General features: G+C 48.7%; 1 protein-coding gene across 33 annotated transcripts in view; it reads right to left on the bottom strand.

The window, feature by feature from the left end:
- The window catches only part of TMEM8B (transmembrane protein 8B), a 37,552-nt gene continuing 20,923 nt past the window's right edge, over positions 1-16,629 (bottom strand). For 7 of the 33 annotated variants that reach the window (XM_078371729.1, XM_017974618.4, XM_017974622.4 and 4 more), the window contains 10 exons: positions 11,966-12,099; positions 11,453-11,721; positions 10,535-10,860; positions 7,191-7,284; positions 6,887-7,010; positions 6,662-6,804; positions 6,251-6,429; positions 1,434-1,580; positions 1,149-1,265; positions 1-898 (listed from right to left, as the gene is read on the bottom strand). In XM_078371729.1, coding sequence (XP_078227855.1) covers positions 533-898; positions 1,149-1,265; positions 1,434-1,580; positions 6,251-6,429; positions 6,662-6,804; positions 6,887-7,010; positions 7,191-7,284; positions 10,535-10,813 — 1,449 coding nt within the window. In that variant the 5' untranslated portion in view covers positions 10,814-10,860; positions 11,453-11,721; positions 11,966-12,099 and the 3' untranslated portion in view covers positions 1-532. Of the gene's footprint in view, positions 903-1,148; positions 1,266-1,433; positions 1,688-6,250; positions 6,430-6,661; positions 6,805-6,886; positions 7,011-7,190; positions 7,285-10,534; positions 10,861-11,452; positions 11,722-11,965; positions 12,100-16,629 lie in introns of all 33 variants that reach the window. The other 26 variants (XM_078371749.1, XM_008999170.5, XM_078371742.1 and 23 more) reach the window with 10 other exon arrangements.

The following is a 16,629-nucleotide window of genomic DNA, read 5'->3' as shown; positions in this document are numbered from 1 at the left end:
TTCATTCATTGGAGACACAACTCCACCTGTATCAACCGAGGATACCAGTCACCCAGTCCCAGCTCCATCCATCCTGCAATCCCTCCTCCCCAGCACAGATCGGCCCAGATGCTGCCTCTGGGAAGGAAGCCTGAGGCCAGAGTTGCTGAGCCTCTCGGAAAATCTGAAAATTTGATTTCCCCAAGATAGACTTCACTTCCTCTGGAATGATTCCATGTTCCTGACAGGACTTTGTCTCCCTAGGAAGGAATCCATGTCTCAGGAAGGCTCCACAGCCCGGAAAGGGCTCCAAGCCTGCAGAAGGGACTCCTTATCCTGAGGGGCTCTGCATCTGCAATAGGCTCCAGTCCTTAAGAAGCATTCCGTGAAGCAGGGGGACTCCAGGCCCTCAGGAAGTTGTCCATGTCCTAGGAAGGGCTCCAGTTATCTGGAAGAGTTCTGTGTCCTTGAGAAACACTCCATATCCTCAAGAAATACAGCCTGTCTTCTTCTTAGAGGGCTCTACGCCCCCAGGAAGAACTCTAGAAAGCGTTCACATACCCCCAGGGGCAGGTCCAAAGCCCCTCTCAGCTGGCACAGATACTGCTGACAGTGGCCCCTCCTGGGCCCACGAGGCCGAGCTCCTCCTGCTCATTGATGCATAGCTGGTAACCACAGCCCCGGGCCCGGGCTCCAGATGGGACCCGGTGGTCAGTCTTGGCACGAGGGGGCAGCAGGAAGCCCACACTGCCCGCAATGAGCATATGCCAAATGCTGTGAATGTAGAAGTAGTTGTCTCGGGTCTCCACAAAAGCATAAAGCAGGACGGCGCTGCCTGCAATGAGGCTGCCTGGGCACAAGTAGAAAAGCCAGCGGCGCCATGTGGGTGGGTAGCAGTGTCGGCGGCGGACGCTGCGTACTGTCTGGGGGAGACAGAGAAGTGGGGCTCAGGAATGCCAAGCCCTGCAACCCAAGCCAGAGCTGGTCATTCTCAGGTTTCCTCTGAGCCCTGGTTGTAACCTAAAGACACCTGCCAAGACTGGAGTGGACACTGCCAGCAGCAGGTGATGACGACAGAGCCAAGCCCACCTTAAACTGGGACCAGATACCTGGGGCCCAGAGCCCAAGTCTTGCTGGAACCCTCCCCCGACATTCTTCCCCACCCTTACCCAGGCTGTGGCCAAGATCCCCAGGGCAAAGAGACTGGGTCCAAGCAGGTTCCAGAGTCCGTGTCGGTCAAGCTGCAGAGCCATGGACAGCAGCATAGCGCCCAGCAAATACAGCACCTAGAGAAAGAGGACTCCAGGGCTGGGCTAGAGCCAGGTGACAGACAGCACTCCAGGGGCTGGGTCAGAATGACCAGAGGCACTTGGACATGCCCCCAGGGAGAGGTCAGGAGTGGATTTCAAGTAGACCTGGCCATGGTTGTGCCCCAGGGCCCACTCTGGACTGACCTGCTTGACCACGGGCTGTAAACGAGCCATGGCAATGACAGTGACCCACACGGACATTAAGGAGCCCAGGAAATCACAGAACTGCAGCACATCGTAGTCCATGATGCAGAAAACCACAATGCCTGGCTGGTCACAGGCATGATAGAACTGAAGGAAGAAATGACAGGCATTGAAAGAACTTGAGGCAGAGGTCCAGGTCTACAAAACGGGAGGAGGTAGGCCCAAGCAGGACGGGACTGCTGCTTGGTGTGCTGCTGTTAGAGAAGCAGAAGTGAGAGGTGACAGGTGAGATCTGGGGAATGCCTGACTCCCCAAATCCTGAGGAGAACATGGTAGGGAGGTCCAGTCTGCTTCATAATATGTATCTGGCAGCCCTGACCCTGGTCCTGACTTTCCTAATCTTCCTGCTTCTGGAAGGTACTGTGGAGAGTGCCCTGCCATAGGGTTCAGATATCTTCAAGCTGAGGCCAATCCTGTCCCTGTCTCCTCATGCTCACCATGGATCCCACCTATAATCCCCATCCCTGGCCCAATCTCTGGACTAACTCAGAGCCCAAATCTCCCTGCTATGTCCCAGTTTCCCCTGATAGCTCAGATTCTGAGCTGGGCTTCACTTTCAGGACTTCCACCAACTGGCCCTCTTCATCCCCTCCCAACCAATGTAGGGAATGTGTGGCAGGTAAGAAAAAAGTCTCTAAGGCCATGGAGGGAAGCATGGCACGCCACACCATGGGGAATAACATGGAGAGGAGACACTGTCCATCTATCTCATACTCTGGAGAATATAGTGAAAAGTGGGCTACTGAGGAGGTTCAAAGGGGATGGCAGGGAACAGAAATGGAATTGGATCAAACTCAACTGGGCATCCTAATTCAGGAACCAACCAAAGTCTGCCATTAGTTCCCTTGTCTGTAGTCCCAACCCATGTCCAGACTCTCTGGACAATGCCATGGCTTCCAGCATCCTGTGTTCCCTTATTTGTGAAAAAAGTTTTCTAGGGATAACTGTTTATTGGCAGAGATGCCCCCCAAAGTACTAGAAAACATACTCCAAAGATGTCATCCATGTAGGGTCAGCTGCATACATTACTTCAACAGACAAATTTGGAAAGGGGGAAGCCAGGATCTCAGAAAAAGAAAACAAAATGAAGAAGAAAACCTGGGATATGAATTGGCATTGGGAAAATTTGGGTTTGATTCCTTTAAATTTTAAGCTGCAAGACTCAAACCTGTATATCTTCTTTCTTTTGCTTCACTTTGGAGGTAAAGAATTTTGTTCCTGTAAGAAGAGATTGCCTTAGGATGAACATGTTTTAAGTGGGTGTTCCAGGCTTTTGAAAGGTCTTGTTATTTTGGGGGACATGGTTCCCTTTTAATATATTGTTACACTGAAGAAGTAAGTTCTTACTGAGATATTTTCAGATGCTTTTCATGTAGGTCCCCATCAACATTAGAATTAACTTTTTAAGGTTGGGTGCAGTGGCTCACGCCTGTTAATCTCAGCACTTTGGGAGGATGAGGTGGGCAGATGACCCGAGCCCAGGAGTTCGAGACTAGCCTAGGCAACATGGTGAAACCCCCATCTCTACAAAAAATACAAGAATTAGCTGGGCATGATGGCATGTGCCTGTAATCCCAGCTACCTGGTAGGAAGCACAGGGTTGCCGGGAGCAGAAGGGGCTGAGGTGGGAGGATTGAGCCCAAAGGTCAAGACTGCAGTGAGCTGTGATCACAACACTGCATGCCACCCTGGGTGACAGAACGAGACTCTCAAAAATAAATTAAAAATGGTTAAGTAATTAATGTTTGAATGTCCTTAAGAGATTTATTTTTCAACTATTTGTCTCATGTGCTGATTCACTGGGAGTTAATTTAGTCCCTAAACAAATCAATATCTTGGTCTTTTTCTATTTTAGCTATAGGACATTGATTATTCTCTGACCAGACATAAGTACTATAGGACACTAAGTTACCCAATACTGTTTTATGACTTGGATTTGATTTTAAAGCACTAATTTTACATTCAGGATCCATATGCTTCATTTTCAAGTATATAGAAAGAAATGCCCACAAGTTTCTGGAAGAAGGATTTGTACTAAATTTCAGATAAAGGTGAATATGTATCAGAAGAGAAAAAAAGCAAAGCTGAATCACTAAGCACTGAAGACACATCTAGGGGAATAACTGAGGGCTTTCTCATAGGAATATGTCTGCACTAAAAGAATAAAAAATGGAGATATCTCCAGAGTAGAGAAGATTTGAAGAAATCATCTAATATTTTACAACTGATTATTTTTCAGGTATACTAAGAGGTCAAAGAGATTGTTTAAGGTTGTGAACAATCCATAGGGGTAGAGTTAAATTAAAATTGTAGTGAGGGAATTAGTCTACCAAAAATTGTGGACTAATTTTTAGATTGGCATTCCTTTTGTCAACAGTAATAAAAAATAGGAGAAGTGACACAGAAAAATCAGGGAATTTGAGAAAAAATTTAGACTACAAACTGGCTTCTATTAATATAATTCTAATCTAAGTTGACAACTTTCTCAGCTTTGGACATTATTTATGAAGCAATGTAGGGAAATTATCCTAAAATTATTTTTACATGGGACTTTACATTGTTATAACAGTGTATCTAATGCTCCAAAATTGGGCTATCCAGGCACTGCAGAATGTAGACTATAAATGCAAACATAGTTAATCCATGCCAAGATTGGGATACAATGACTTGCTGTTACTCCCTTTTTTCCTGTTTTCTGCTTTCATTTTCTCTTGGAAACAGTTATGGGATTTTGCCAAGGGACACTGAGAATGACCTGGGATGGTCCAAGGGACATAAGGGGTAATGAGAAGGTGGGCTTGCAGCCAGGATGCTGACAACATCAAGGACACCTGCACAGCCCCAGAATGCCAGCTGTGTCTGGGTCTTCTGGGATCTGATTATAAGGATTCAAGTAGCACTGTGCCGGATACACAGCTGACGACTGAAATTTGACCAATGGGTCCTTAAATGGACACTGCTGCAGAATGAAATAAGTCTAAGTAAAAGAATGGCAAGGATGGACCACAGGGAACCTGCAGGGAAGAGAGGAAACAGAGCTTGATGTTCTGGCCCATGTGGAAAAGAACAGGAGTTAGAGCAGGACTTTAAGCAACACCTCAAAGCCAGTAGCTTTTCCTTATTGCCTGAAGAAAGTGGGAGTTTTTCATGTGGTGCCAGGCACTTGAGGCTCTCCCAGTGCTCCTGCTACAGGTTGATTGCCACTATATCCAGATAAGGAAGAGTCATCTAGCACTGAACACTATGGAGCCAATAAGGATGTTTGTTTCAAGTCCAGAGAGTGAATATGCTCTCCCTACATGCTCCTGACACACTTAGGTACGCTTACTAATTATGAATCACATTCGATTTGCATGTAGCGAGAGTGGGCTGGTGGAACAGCTGTTGCTGGAGGATCTGGTGAGCCACAGTAGAAAGGGCATCTGGCAATACGAAAGAGAAACAGTGTCTAATATAAAAATAGAATGAGGCACTGTGGGAGCAGGCCTAAAAAGGGGCCAATCAAGCAAAACTGGAGTATGTGCCTCTCGCTCAGCTTAAAGGGCCAAGATCTCACTCTCTGCAGCCTGGTTGCAGCCTATTCTTCCTCATCTCTAGAAGAATCTCCAGGAGGAATCAACCGCTCAGTTTCAGCACATTTTCCCTTGTTTTCTCCCAGATGATAGGTATGATTTTTCTAATTTAGACATATGTCTGACCTAGTAATGCTGGATACCAGGAAGGCCTGTCTTCGTTTCTCTGATATGTTTGTTAACAAGGCCTGAGGAGAGTCTGAAACCATTTAAGAGTTTTTGCAGTGCTCACATGCATGTCACATGGTGCCAAGGGCCTAGAGATGCGTTGAAAAGATTCCTAGATGCGACACTTCAGGGGCAAAAAGTAGACAAAAGTCTACTTGGGGGTTAAGTCACACTAGCAGACTCACTTCTCTACCTTTCCTTATAGTTTCCAGATGCTTGCTTATAACATGAACTCTTCTGATTATGGAGGAGTGGGGAAAACACAAGAAAGATTGTGGAGATTCTGCAATGGTATGGAAAGGTTTAAAACTATATTAATCTTCATCAGAATGCACTCCTTTGAGCTGGGATGTGATACAACATTGCCACTTCAGACAATGTCTCAGGACATAGTTGAGTCTGTAAAGCTTCTCAAGACTCTGAGAGTCAGATTGTCCTATAATCACCCAATAGACATCCGCTCTATCTTTCCAAAGTTCCCATGAGAAACCAAGGTGGCATGGTGACCGAATAGGGACATCATTTCAGACCACAGGAACAAACATAACAACATATAAGTCCCCAGTGCAATGGAGAAGGGGAGCTCACAGCCAGCCCTCACATCATGGAAGAATGTAGTGAAGATGAAGACACCCCGTGCAGAGGTGTGGGGAAAGTATAGATGTCCTGCCCCATACAGAGAACCTGGTGACTGTGTAGACACAAATCCATACTGTAGACCAGTTTCTTGGCCCATGTGTTGAGTAAAGGTGCCCTCAGGGTGGACAGAGTGTGGAACAGCTGGAAGCCCGAACTTACTATATTAAGTTACAGTTTTGTTCATTTACTCCAACGTGCCTTAGAAAACTGACCATTTTCTATGCATGATAGGTTGGGAAGCACTGCTGTCTCTGTCTGTAGAAGACACAATGAAGGCACAGACTTTCTCAAACCCTTGAAGAACCTGGTGGAAATATAGACTGTGACCCACCACCATGGACAAGCACCCAATGGTAAGATGCAGACCCCACCGCATACCGTGGAGAAGAACATGGTGAAGGTGTAGACAGCAGCTTCCAGCACATATCGACTCCGAATGGCCAGGACCACAGGTGGCAGAAACATGAGGTTGCTCAGACAGAGCAGGAGTGTGGACAGCAGCTGGAATCCATAAGTGAGCGCATCCGCACTGTCGGTACAGCCCCAGCCTCTCCACCCTGCGGGTGCGGAGGGCACAGAGTGGAAGAGGACAGACAGCAGCCATAGGCCTACGCCACTGCCCGCGAAGGGTGGTCTCACCCAGGCTCTGACAAATCCGTCTTCAATTCAGGCTGCGGGTTCCCCTACTCCCGCCGCCCGCCCACTGGACCAGCAGGTCCACCACCAGTCCAGGCTGCCCCTCGAGCGCAGGAAGCCCACCGCCGCCCGCTCCCACGCCAGCCTGCTCACCGGCCTTGCACTCGCAGGCCGCGTACAGGTAGTTGTGTGTGCGCAGCAGCTTGCACTGGCCGTAGGGCCCGCAGTCGTCCACGCACGGGGACAGAAAGGTGCGCATCCGCACCTCGGCCGTCGCGTTGCGGCACCGCACGAACCTGCGCACACACTTGCAGTTACCTGGGGCCCCGGGCCACCCCCGCCCAGTCCGGGCCTCAGCCCTGACCCCGCCCCGCTCACCGAGGCCCCACCCCGCACAGGGAGCGGAGGGCCAGGAACCAGGTCCCCGTCTGCGGGAATGGGATTCGCAGCCTGGCCACACTGGTGGTGGCACTGACGGAGAGGAGGAAGCCGGCCAGAGACTCTGATGGGAGAAGGAAGGGGCCAGTGAGAGGGAGGAGGGATCAGGACCCAAGAACCCTCACCCACCTGCTCCCACTTCCCGGAAGTCATTCCTCCATTCCATCCCTCCCCACCTTCACCTCTGTCCGCCACCACCACCCCCTGACTGCAGCCTACTCTCCTCCCCCACTCCTCACCCCACCTTTGGAACAGGTCACTGCTGCATCCCCCAGGCTCAAGGGCACCTCGTGAGTCAAGCATCCAAACACTGTCACGTTTTCCTGGCGCACGGAACTCTGGGGAGGGCAGGTATGGAGGTGAGGCCGTCACACCCTCCAGCTCCACCGACAGCCACCCTTAGAGTCCCATCCGTGTTAACCCACACCTTCCAAGGACAGCCCATTCCTTCCGGCGCTCTCGACGCCAAAGCTGCTCTCTCACCTCCATTCTTAGAACTGAAAAACATCAGATTCTCCACAGCAGAAATCGTTCAAGGACTGATGATAAGGCAAAGCCCAATTCTGAATCTGTTCTTTGGGAAGAAGTGTCTCAATTCTGCCCAAGCAAGAGAGAACACCCTCTTTTTCAGTCCTATCTAGCTCACTAAGGGGTAGGAGGGCTGTTGCCAGTTACAGAAACTAGTTGTGGACCAAGGCAATTGTAAGATTTTCCATCATCTTCACCTGGACCCCAAGACAGGTGGAGCGTGAAGACACTCACTCCTCAGGTGTAATTATCCTAAATACTGCCTGGTGGTAAAGGAATGCCCAGGAGATTAAATGTAGCAACCTGGCTGGGATTAAAAGAAACCAGATATCTGCAAGAATACATGTAAGGGGTTGTCTACAAGAATAAAAGTAACAGGATGCCATAAGCTCACTTCATTCAAGAAGGATTTGAGGCAGCTTACATAAAATAGAATGCAATAAATGCCTGAGGGAAATTTAAAAATCAGGATAGGAAAATAAACTCTGTCCCTAATGCAGACCATATATTTGATACTGACTTCCAAGCAAACAAAGCAAGGAAGTATGATGAGTTATCAGATTTGCAAGTACATATATATAAAAGCAAATCAAGGTCTCTGGAGAATCAGCATCCAAAGGGGAAGTTCTGAGATAAGTTCTCATCAAAGCAGCACTGTGTGTTGTCATGCATCCTGTCCTCAGCCATAAGAGTGAGTTTCATACAACTTGCTTATATAACTTCCCTCAATGCAAGCCCAGTATTATTCAGTGAAAGTCTGTCGAGGAGAGAGCCAAAGAAAAAAGTATATGCAGTTCTCTGACCCAAATGTCCAGTTTTTGATCCAAGGGGAGAAAAAAAAATCAAAATATTTGGAGGAAATACCTTTCAGAATAAACAGAATAGGCTGAGGTGGGTAGCAGGCGTCATAGATGCAGATGGGTGGAATGTAAACAGATGCTCATTAAAGTGAATGGATGGGAATGCAGAGAGAGGAAGGGTGAGGGGCTGCAGGAGAGCTAGCCTTCTATTCTCAGGGCACCGAGGAAGAAAGAACAAGTATGGGCGAGGCTGTCCTCTAATTCAGGGTCTACAGTTTCAAGGTTGAATCAAGATCTCACTGTCACTGGCCAAAGGCATGAATAAGCAAACACAAAATACCCACAGTCTTAGTGAGAACAAAGAGAATTTGATTATGCAAATAAGAAATGTCTTCCAGTTGAATAAATGGCTCTGTCTGACTAGCAGGACCACTAGAAAGTTCTGAACTATCTCCCATAAAAAGCTTCAACAAGCCAGACCAGGCCTCAGGCTGGCTGATGGGAAAGTGGTCCCTGTCCTCTATGCTAGAGCATAGTAGATTTAAAAGGATCCCTGGCTAGGGGAACAGTATGTAAGTTATTGGATCAAAGCTAAGCTGAAGATATTCTCCAATGGCCTAACATAGGGCTCGCTTTCATCTCAGTCTTAATGCTGACAGTAATGACCAAGAAGTACAAAAGGTTGGCTTTGCAAGTTTGTGAATTACAGAGAGAAGGCCCAAGTCCCAAACCAGTATTAGGCAATGCCTCAAGGATGGACATAAAGTCTTCCATTCCGTTTCAAAAATTCACTGCAAAAATACAAGATGGGAACTGGCACCAAACTATATATGCCCCTTGATAACAACTAGATACACAAAGCAATTAATGTGGAAAAGAAGTGGGAGGACATTTACCAAAAACAGCTGTGGGCCAGGCACAGTGGCTCACACTTGTAATCCCAACATGTTGGGAAGCCAAGGCAGGCAGATCAGTTGAGTCCAGGAGTTCGAGACCAGCAACATGGTGAAACCCTGTCTCTACCAAAAATACAAAAAATTAGCTGGGTGTGGTGGCACACTCCTGTAATCCCAGCTACTCAGGAGGCTGAGACGCAAGAATTGCTTGAACCTGGGAGGTGGAGGTTGCACTGAGCTGAGATCATACCCCTGCACTCCAGCCTGGGCAACAAAGCAAGACCCTGTCTCAAAAACAAAAAAAAAAAGTTAAACAGTTGTGTTAGGGAGACACTTTCCCCTATTTTCCTAAGTTTTTATGTGATCCTATTACTCATATAATAAAAAAGTAAATGTATACAACTGGTTTGAAGAAAATACAAGGGAAGTAAAGGAAAAAGACCCAGGGATCTCAGTTCACCACAAGCCCCAGGTGATGCCACAGTGTAATGCAGCTGCTGAGAAAGGCAACTCAATCTCAGGCTGACAAATGCAAGTCTTGTTACCTGGCACCTCAGTCAGATTACCTCAGATCACTTATTTCAGAGATACAGTGACCACCAGAAGTATGACCAGGTGAGATAGTAAATGAAGGGGAGAGATTCAAATACCAGGACCCCTAAGACAATGAAGTTCTTCAGCTTTTAGGAGGTTGGAGGTAACATCTGAAGGGCTGTAAAAATAGGACCGGGATGTAATAAATCCATCATACTAATGTAAGATATTAATAATAGGGAAAATGTGAGAGGAGAGAGTGCCTATGTGAGAACTTCATACTTTCTGCTCAACCTAAAACTGCTCTAAAAAAATTAAGTCTATTGATTTTTAAAAAAGAACAGGACAGAGACAGATTTACTGGATAGGGCTTCTGGATACAGCTTTCACCCACTGAATCCAAGATGAATGGGTAAAAAATTCATGGAGACAGATTTTGATGGGATGTCAGGAATGCCTTTGGCAATCAGCGCTATCCAAACATGAACTGCATGGCCTCGAGAGGTGGTAAACTCCGCATCAGAGGAGATTTGGAAGAAAAGGTTAACAACTGCCATAGAGAAAGGCCAGTAACGAGCAGCAGGCAAGCCTACAAAACTGGGAAAACCCAGACACTGAGTTAACCTGGTTGACCCACCAATCTGGAGCAGAGTCAATACTCAGAACATGTTTGTTAACTAGAATTGGGCTGAGCCATGGTCCCTAATTGTCAGGATGGGTGGGAGCAACCTAAACAGGCTTCCTGGAGGAGGTAAAGACCCCAACACTCCTGACACCTTCCCCTTCAAGCTCCCAGGCAGAGCAACCTCCCCACTCTAAATAAAGAATACCGCATTGAGCTGGAGCTCCAGGCTGAGGACGCCTCCACTGTCCAGCACTGGCAACAGCCTCATGGCAAACACGGCTGGGCGCTCAGGGGGAAGGGCCACACTGGGGCCAAAGAAGATGTAGAAGTGGACGGAGAAGGTGTCCAGCTCGTTGCGCAGAGTCGGGCGCACTGGCCAGCAGTGCTCGGGTGGGGATGTGGCCCCAGGCCCCTCCGCAGGGGTTCCGAGGGATGGCGGCTCTGGGGGCAGTGGCTGGTTGCCCAGTGACTGGGGCATGTTCATGGCAGCTCCAGGGACCAGAGATCGGAGCAGGCCAGGCTGTGGGCACTCTGTGGGCCAGAGGAAACCAGAGCTTAGGCCTGCAGCCCTTACAGTCCTGAACTTACTCATAAACATCTAAGCTAGACAGGACTTCACAAAGAGTGTGGAAGGATGAGAACTAGAATGCAATGTTCCTTGAGAGTGGGGCATCCAGGGTCATAGGGGTTTCCTAATGGTGAAAGCTAACACAACGCCACATTGGAGGGAACCAAAGTCATCTATCCCTCCCTAAAGGCAGTGAAGACACTATTGAAACAGATATCTGAGTATGACAGGCTGTCTGACTGACTCGCAAGGGCTTTGGCAAGAACAGTGTCCCAGAAGCCCTGGATGTCCCTGCCTACCCCAGGAAATGGAAAGATTATATCAAGAAAAGTAATGAGATCCTTTAGTTGTCCCAAGTTAGGTGCAAAAAAAAATTATCTAAAGGCCTTCCAATAACTTGGAGCTCCAAGTGGGATGGCTTCAGGGAGCATGAAGGAGCCTGGGTCAGGGAGGGGAGGTTGTAGGGATGTGGCAGAGGGCCACTGAATACAGCCACCCAAGCTACTTCCCAGCCACAGATGTCTGCACAGACTGGGGCAGATGTGGGGTTCTGACCTTGCAACCGCACACACAGCTGGAAGCGGATGGTCCTACCAGAGCCCCGGGATGATGTTTCCACACGCACGTAGACCCAGTGCCCCCAGGGGGGCAGTGCCAGCTCCAGCTGGCATCCGGAGGCACCTCCACAGGCCACAGAGCTTGAGTTGTACAGGGGTGGGGCTTTGGGACGCAGACGCAGTGACAGGGGGCAGGCAGATACCCCGCGGCCCCCCACACACGCCAGCTGTGCCGAAACCCTGTAAGTGAAGCTGGGCACAAAGACCCTGGGCAGAGGAGAGGTTCGGGGTAAGAAGGCACAAACAGGCGGAGGAACACCGGGCAAGGGAAGTGCTAGGAAGGAGGGGGTATGGGGTAGGAAGGAGGCCTGTTCAGGTCTCTCCCTCTGTGCTGGGAGGAAGGGAGGCAGGGATTTCACCCAGGTAGGCAGAGAAACTGAGAGAGAACCCTGCAGCCTGTTTGAGGCCAGAGAAGAGGGAAAGGACAAGGTACCAGGAGTCTTTGACTTACTTGTACAGGGCTGAGCGATTGTGTGGGGAGAGGATTTGCTCTGAGGGCCGGCCAGGAACCAGCACAGCGACATCCAGCAAACGCCGGACAATCAGCTGCGGCTGAAGGAGGTACTGACACTCATCCTGGAGCCCCTAGGACAAAAGCAGGGATGGTGGGAGAGGGAGACAGCAAGGGTGTGACTAAACCAAGGCAAACAGAACCTGTTGGGTGGGCCAGGGAGAAACCCCTGCCCTGGCCACCACTCCCAGGGCTATAACCCAGGTCTCTCTAAGCTCTAGGTCCTTCCTGCCTGAGCAGTCATTTCTGGTCACCTCTGTCCCACCTCAGTGCAATGTCTGCTGGGATCCTCAGCACTGGCTGAGGTTTTGGGATTCAAACCCAGGCCCTCCTGACAATCAGGCTGGCTTGCCCTTCTCCCAGTCTAACCCCTCCTGCTGAGCATTCCAGGTCAGCCCAGCAGCACTGCAATTTCCAACCAGCCTATTCCAGGACCAGGCCCTCAGGAACTTAGAACACTGGCTCTTTTAGGCAAAGTGGGGTGGGGTGGAAAGCTCCTTCAAGGCCTCCAATCCAGCCCCCTCACCCTCCTTGCCACCAATCTCAACCTTTAATTTCCTTTAATCCCCACCCTGTCCCCTCCCACATGCTTATTCAGCCTCTGCTTTCACACTCATTATGCACAGGTAATGAGCGGCCCTACACAGGTAATGAGTGCAGCTCACTTATAACTTCTCCCAGGCAACCTCCAGACTATAAGCAGCTTGAGAACAGGAACACTGTCCTTTTGATTTTTGTTCCTCCAGACACAGGGCCTCACATAGAGTACACACCTCACAGGTGAATGTTTGCTGAATTAATGAATCCAAAAATGAATCATCCCACCTGGGGAAGCGCTGACCTTGCTTAAGCCAAAGCCTGTCATCTTTGACTCCCCTGCCCCCACTCTGCTTTCAGGGGACCTACTGATACATCTGGTCCCTGGGCCTTAGACTGTGTTCCTTCTGCTGCTGAAGGAGATCAACCACATCTCCTCCAGCTTCTCTTCTGGAGAAAATCCCAGCTCCTTCTCTGTTAACAGCCCCCTGGCCCGCACAGCCTCCTCACTCTCCAGTGAGCACAGTTCCATTTGTCGCAGTTCCTCTTGTATAGTACTTGCAGCTACATGAGCCCTACAAACCTCACAGTTGAGGGGAGGTGGGGGCTCCTAATTAGGCTTCTCTGACCTTTTGGACAAATGGCCTAATACTGGACCAATAAACCAGAGGCCACTACTTACTTATGTGGTTAATCTGAGCAGGACACACCTTCGAACTGTTTTGGGACAAGAGTTCCAGGCCCTGACATCCCACTGAGTTCCACAGCTCAGAACGAGCCAGCCAAGGCACTGACTTCCAGCAAACCTGCAAAAGGCTGGAAGGAGGTCTATGCCTTTTGCATCTTCAGTGTCTAGCACACCATCTGGCACATACCAGGTTCTAAAACAGCTGTTATAGAATGGGCGTCAAAAAGAGGGTCCCTTCAGAGAGCTCCTGAACCAACCTAGATGCTCAGGTTTGGTATCAAACCCTAAGAACCAAAGACTCGCAAGTCACTGCATTGACCCCACCTCCTAAGGCAAGAATCACTACCACAATCATCTTGTAGTGAATGAGTCCCAAGGGTGGGGGCTCATGCTCCAGTGGTGGCCCATTTCCTAGCTAGACAATCCAGGGAAGAAACACTTTGCTCCACATTTTAGAATTTTGCTTGTGTTTGATTCAATGAAAGGATCAGTGGACATGACCTGTGAAGACGTGTTCCTTCCTTCAACTGTGTGACATGCACATCCAGTTCCCCTCCCTTCATGTGGAGGGAGTGTTCAGTCAGTGGAGACCAGGGAAGATGCAGGGGACCGTCACCCAGTGATGGGGTCAGAGAAAGAGCATCGGAAGTCAGATCCTCAAGAGCTGCCAGGGCAGACACCAGGTGAGAGAGTCCCAACTGAGCCAACAGACCAGAACATCAGCAGTCAGGGGAGGCCCAGGGCCCAGCCAAGGAAGCTCAAGAAACCAAGAGAGGCAAAAGTGAGATGTGCATGGGCTACAGGCTGAAAGATCCTGGAGTGGAAGGTTTGGTAGGTGGATTCCTAGAATCTCCTCATGTATGGGCTGGGTTTCTTCAGAAAGGCCTGAGCAGGGTAGCCAGTGCCAGGCTCTGAGTGGGGCTTGCAGACTGAAGATGCCCAAAGACACAGAGCCTTCTCTAGGGGATTAGCCCAGTGCACAGTTGAGCCCATGCCCACAGTCAGAAAGCACCAATCAGTGTAGAAGCAAATGAGTGCTGGACAGACTTCAGGGGGCAAGGCTGAAAGCAGGAAGACCACTTAGGAGGCTACTGGGGTAGTCCTGGAGAAACCAGAGAGGCTGTGCTAGGAGTGGAAATGAAGAGCTGTAGTTGCATTCAGGGCATGCCTTAAAAGTAGAGTCAGGTCAACATGGTGAAACCCCGTCTCTACTACAGTTACAAAAAATTAGCTGGGCATGGTGGCACGTGCCTGTAATCTCAGCTACTCAGGAGGCTGAGGCAGGAGAATTGCCTGAACCCAGGAGGCGGAGGTTGCGGTGAGCCGAGATCGCGCCATTGCACGCCAGCCTGGGTAACAAGAGCGAAACTCTGTCTCCAAAAAAAAAAAAAAAAAAAAGTAGAGTCAACCAGACTTTTTCTTTACAGATGGGTTGTGAGGAATAAAGAGAAAAGAAAAATCAAGGATTTGGGGCACTTAACTGGGGGCTTGAGCAATGGGTGACGACAGTGCAATTTCCTGAGGAAGATCACAATGACTAGAGAAAACAAGCAGCGTGGACTGGGAGCAGTGAAATTGAATTGAAAAGTTTTATACTTTTAGCTTTGCTTTGATTTGGTTTTACTAAATACCAAGTTTGAGACATTTCTTAGACATCCAGTTGGAGATGTCAAGTAAGCAATGGGATATAAAGTCTGAGATTCAAAGAAATTAGGACTGGCTGAATACTCTTGGAAGCATTAACAGATAGACAATATTTTAAACTATTGTGCTGGAACATCAAGAATAGAAAAGTAAAAAGAAAGGTGGTCCCAGGACCAAGCCTTGGGCCACTACGACATGGAGATCAAGCAGAGGAGAGGCCAGGAGAGGAGCCAAAGGAGCAGGCAGTGGGCAGGGGGAAACCAGGACAGTTCCATAAAGTCATAGAGGCCAAGAAGGGAAGGTGTTTCCAAAAGGAAAGAATAATATATAACTAGTTAACAGCTTGTTACTAGTTACCTCTGGGGAGGGGAATTGGAGACCGGAAGAAGGGAAGAGGAACACTTACTTTCCACTGTATGCCTTTTGTACCTTTTGAATGTTGTACCAGGTACATAGATGCCTATTTGAAATATAAAATAATTCAGGAGGAGGAGGAAAAGCAGAAGCACTATTAGCAGATTCTAACCACCTCAGCTGAGACACTGAGTGACATGTGGTCCTAGTTGGTGGATTCAACAGAATCCTTTCTCCTGTACAATCGACTTCTTTACTGTCCTCATACTTGCTTTCATTATTTTACCAACTTTTTCAAATCTTAGACACAGGAAGAGGAAGTATTAGAAGAGAACATGTGCTCTAGACATTTATGAGTACTTTCCCCTTATGAGCCATTTAGGTGCCAAATGGTATGCACCAAATGCCAGCCCCTCAGAGCAGACTGGCACCTGGGCATCTTAGAATGAACACATGATCCAAGACAGGAAAGCAAGGAGATGGAGGCTGGGGACAAGACAGAAGCGGCTGGTAGGAAAAAGGGGACAAGGAAAGGAGGTAAAATGGCATCATGTTCCAGGCTCTGCACTGGAGGCTAGGAATACGTAGTGAATAACACAGACCCAGAATCTGGCAGAAGTGTGGGAACCAGAGCTCACGAGAGCTCTTTGTTTTAAGTCACTTCTTTTTTTTACAACCTTTCAGGGCTCCCTATCACACTCAGGATATAGTTCAAATGTCAAGGCCCTTCATGATCTGGCCTCTGCTCACCCCTCTACCTCCCTCACCACCCAACACCAGTCCACTCTGAACCACTTCAGTTCCCCCTTCTAAACTTCAGGCCATGCTCCTCCCACCACCTGGAATGCCTTTCCCTGCCTTTTCAACCTCAGGCCTCACCACCTAACAGCTCCCAATACCACCTCCACCATGCTAGCAAGCTGAGTTAGCCATCTCCCCTTTATCCTCCTAAAACATCTTCTGTATCTAACGTGCATCTTATTTATCTCTGTGTCCCCAGCATACAACCCAAGGCCTGGCACAAAGCAGGTACTAAAGGACTAAGGCTAAAGGGAGATCTGAGCTCATCCCCAAAGCTGAGAAGGGCCCTAGAAATAGCACTTTCTTTTTATCACTGGGACTCTTCAGTTCCCACCAAAGGATATCCCTAACCCCACATAAATTCCTGTGTTTGTCAAGCTTCACAGGAAGCAAGCCATAGTAGGAGGAGGAAACAAGTTGAGAAAATAGAGGAATGCTCTGGAAAATGAACCCACAGGCTTGAATCCTGGAAATTAACCAGGATCTGGAGAGCTGAAGCACCCTTTGAGGACCATGTAAGATTACAGAAAGTTAATCTAATTCTTAGAAGAACCAGACACAAGATCCTTGCCCCCATCAA

Source organism: Callithrix jacchus, chromosome 1 (genome assembly GCF_049354715.1).
Source record: "Callithrix jacchus isolate 240 chromosome 1, calJac240_pri, whole genome shotgun sequence".
In the NCBI taxonomy this organism is placed as follows: Eukaryota; Metazoa; Chordata; class Mammalia; order Primates; family Cebidae; genus Callithrix; species Callithrix jacchus.
The sequence above is the reverse complement of the archived record's forward strand: the minus strand, read 5'-3'. Positions and strand labels throughout refer to the sequence as shown.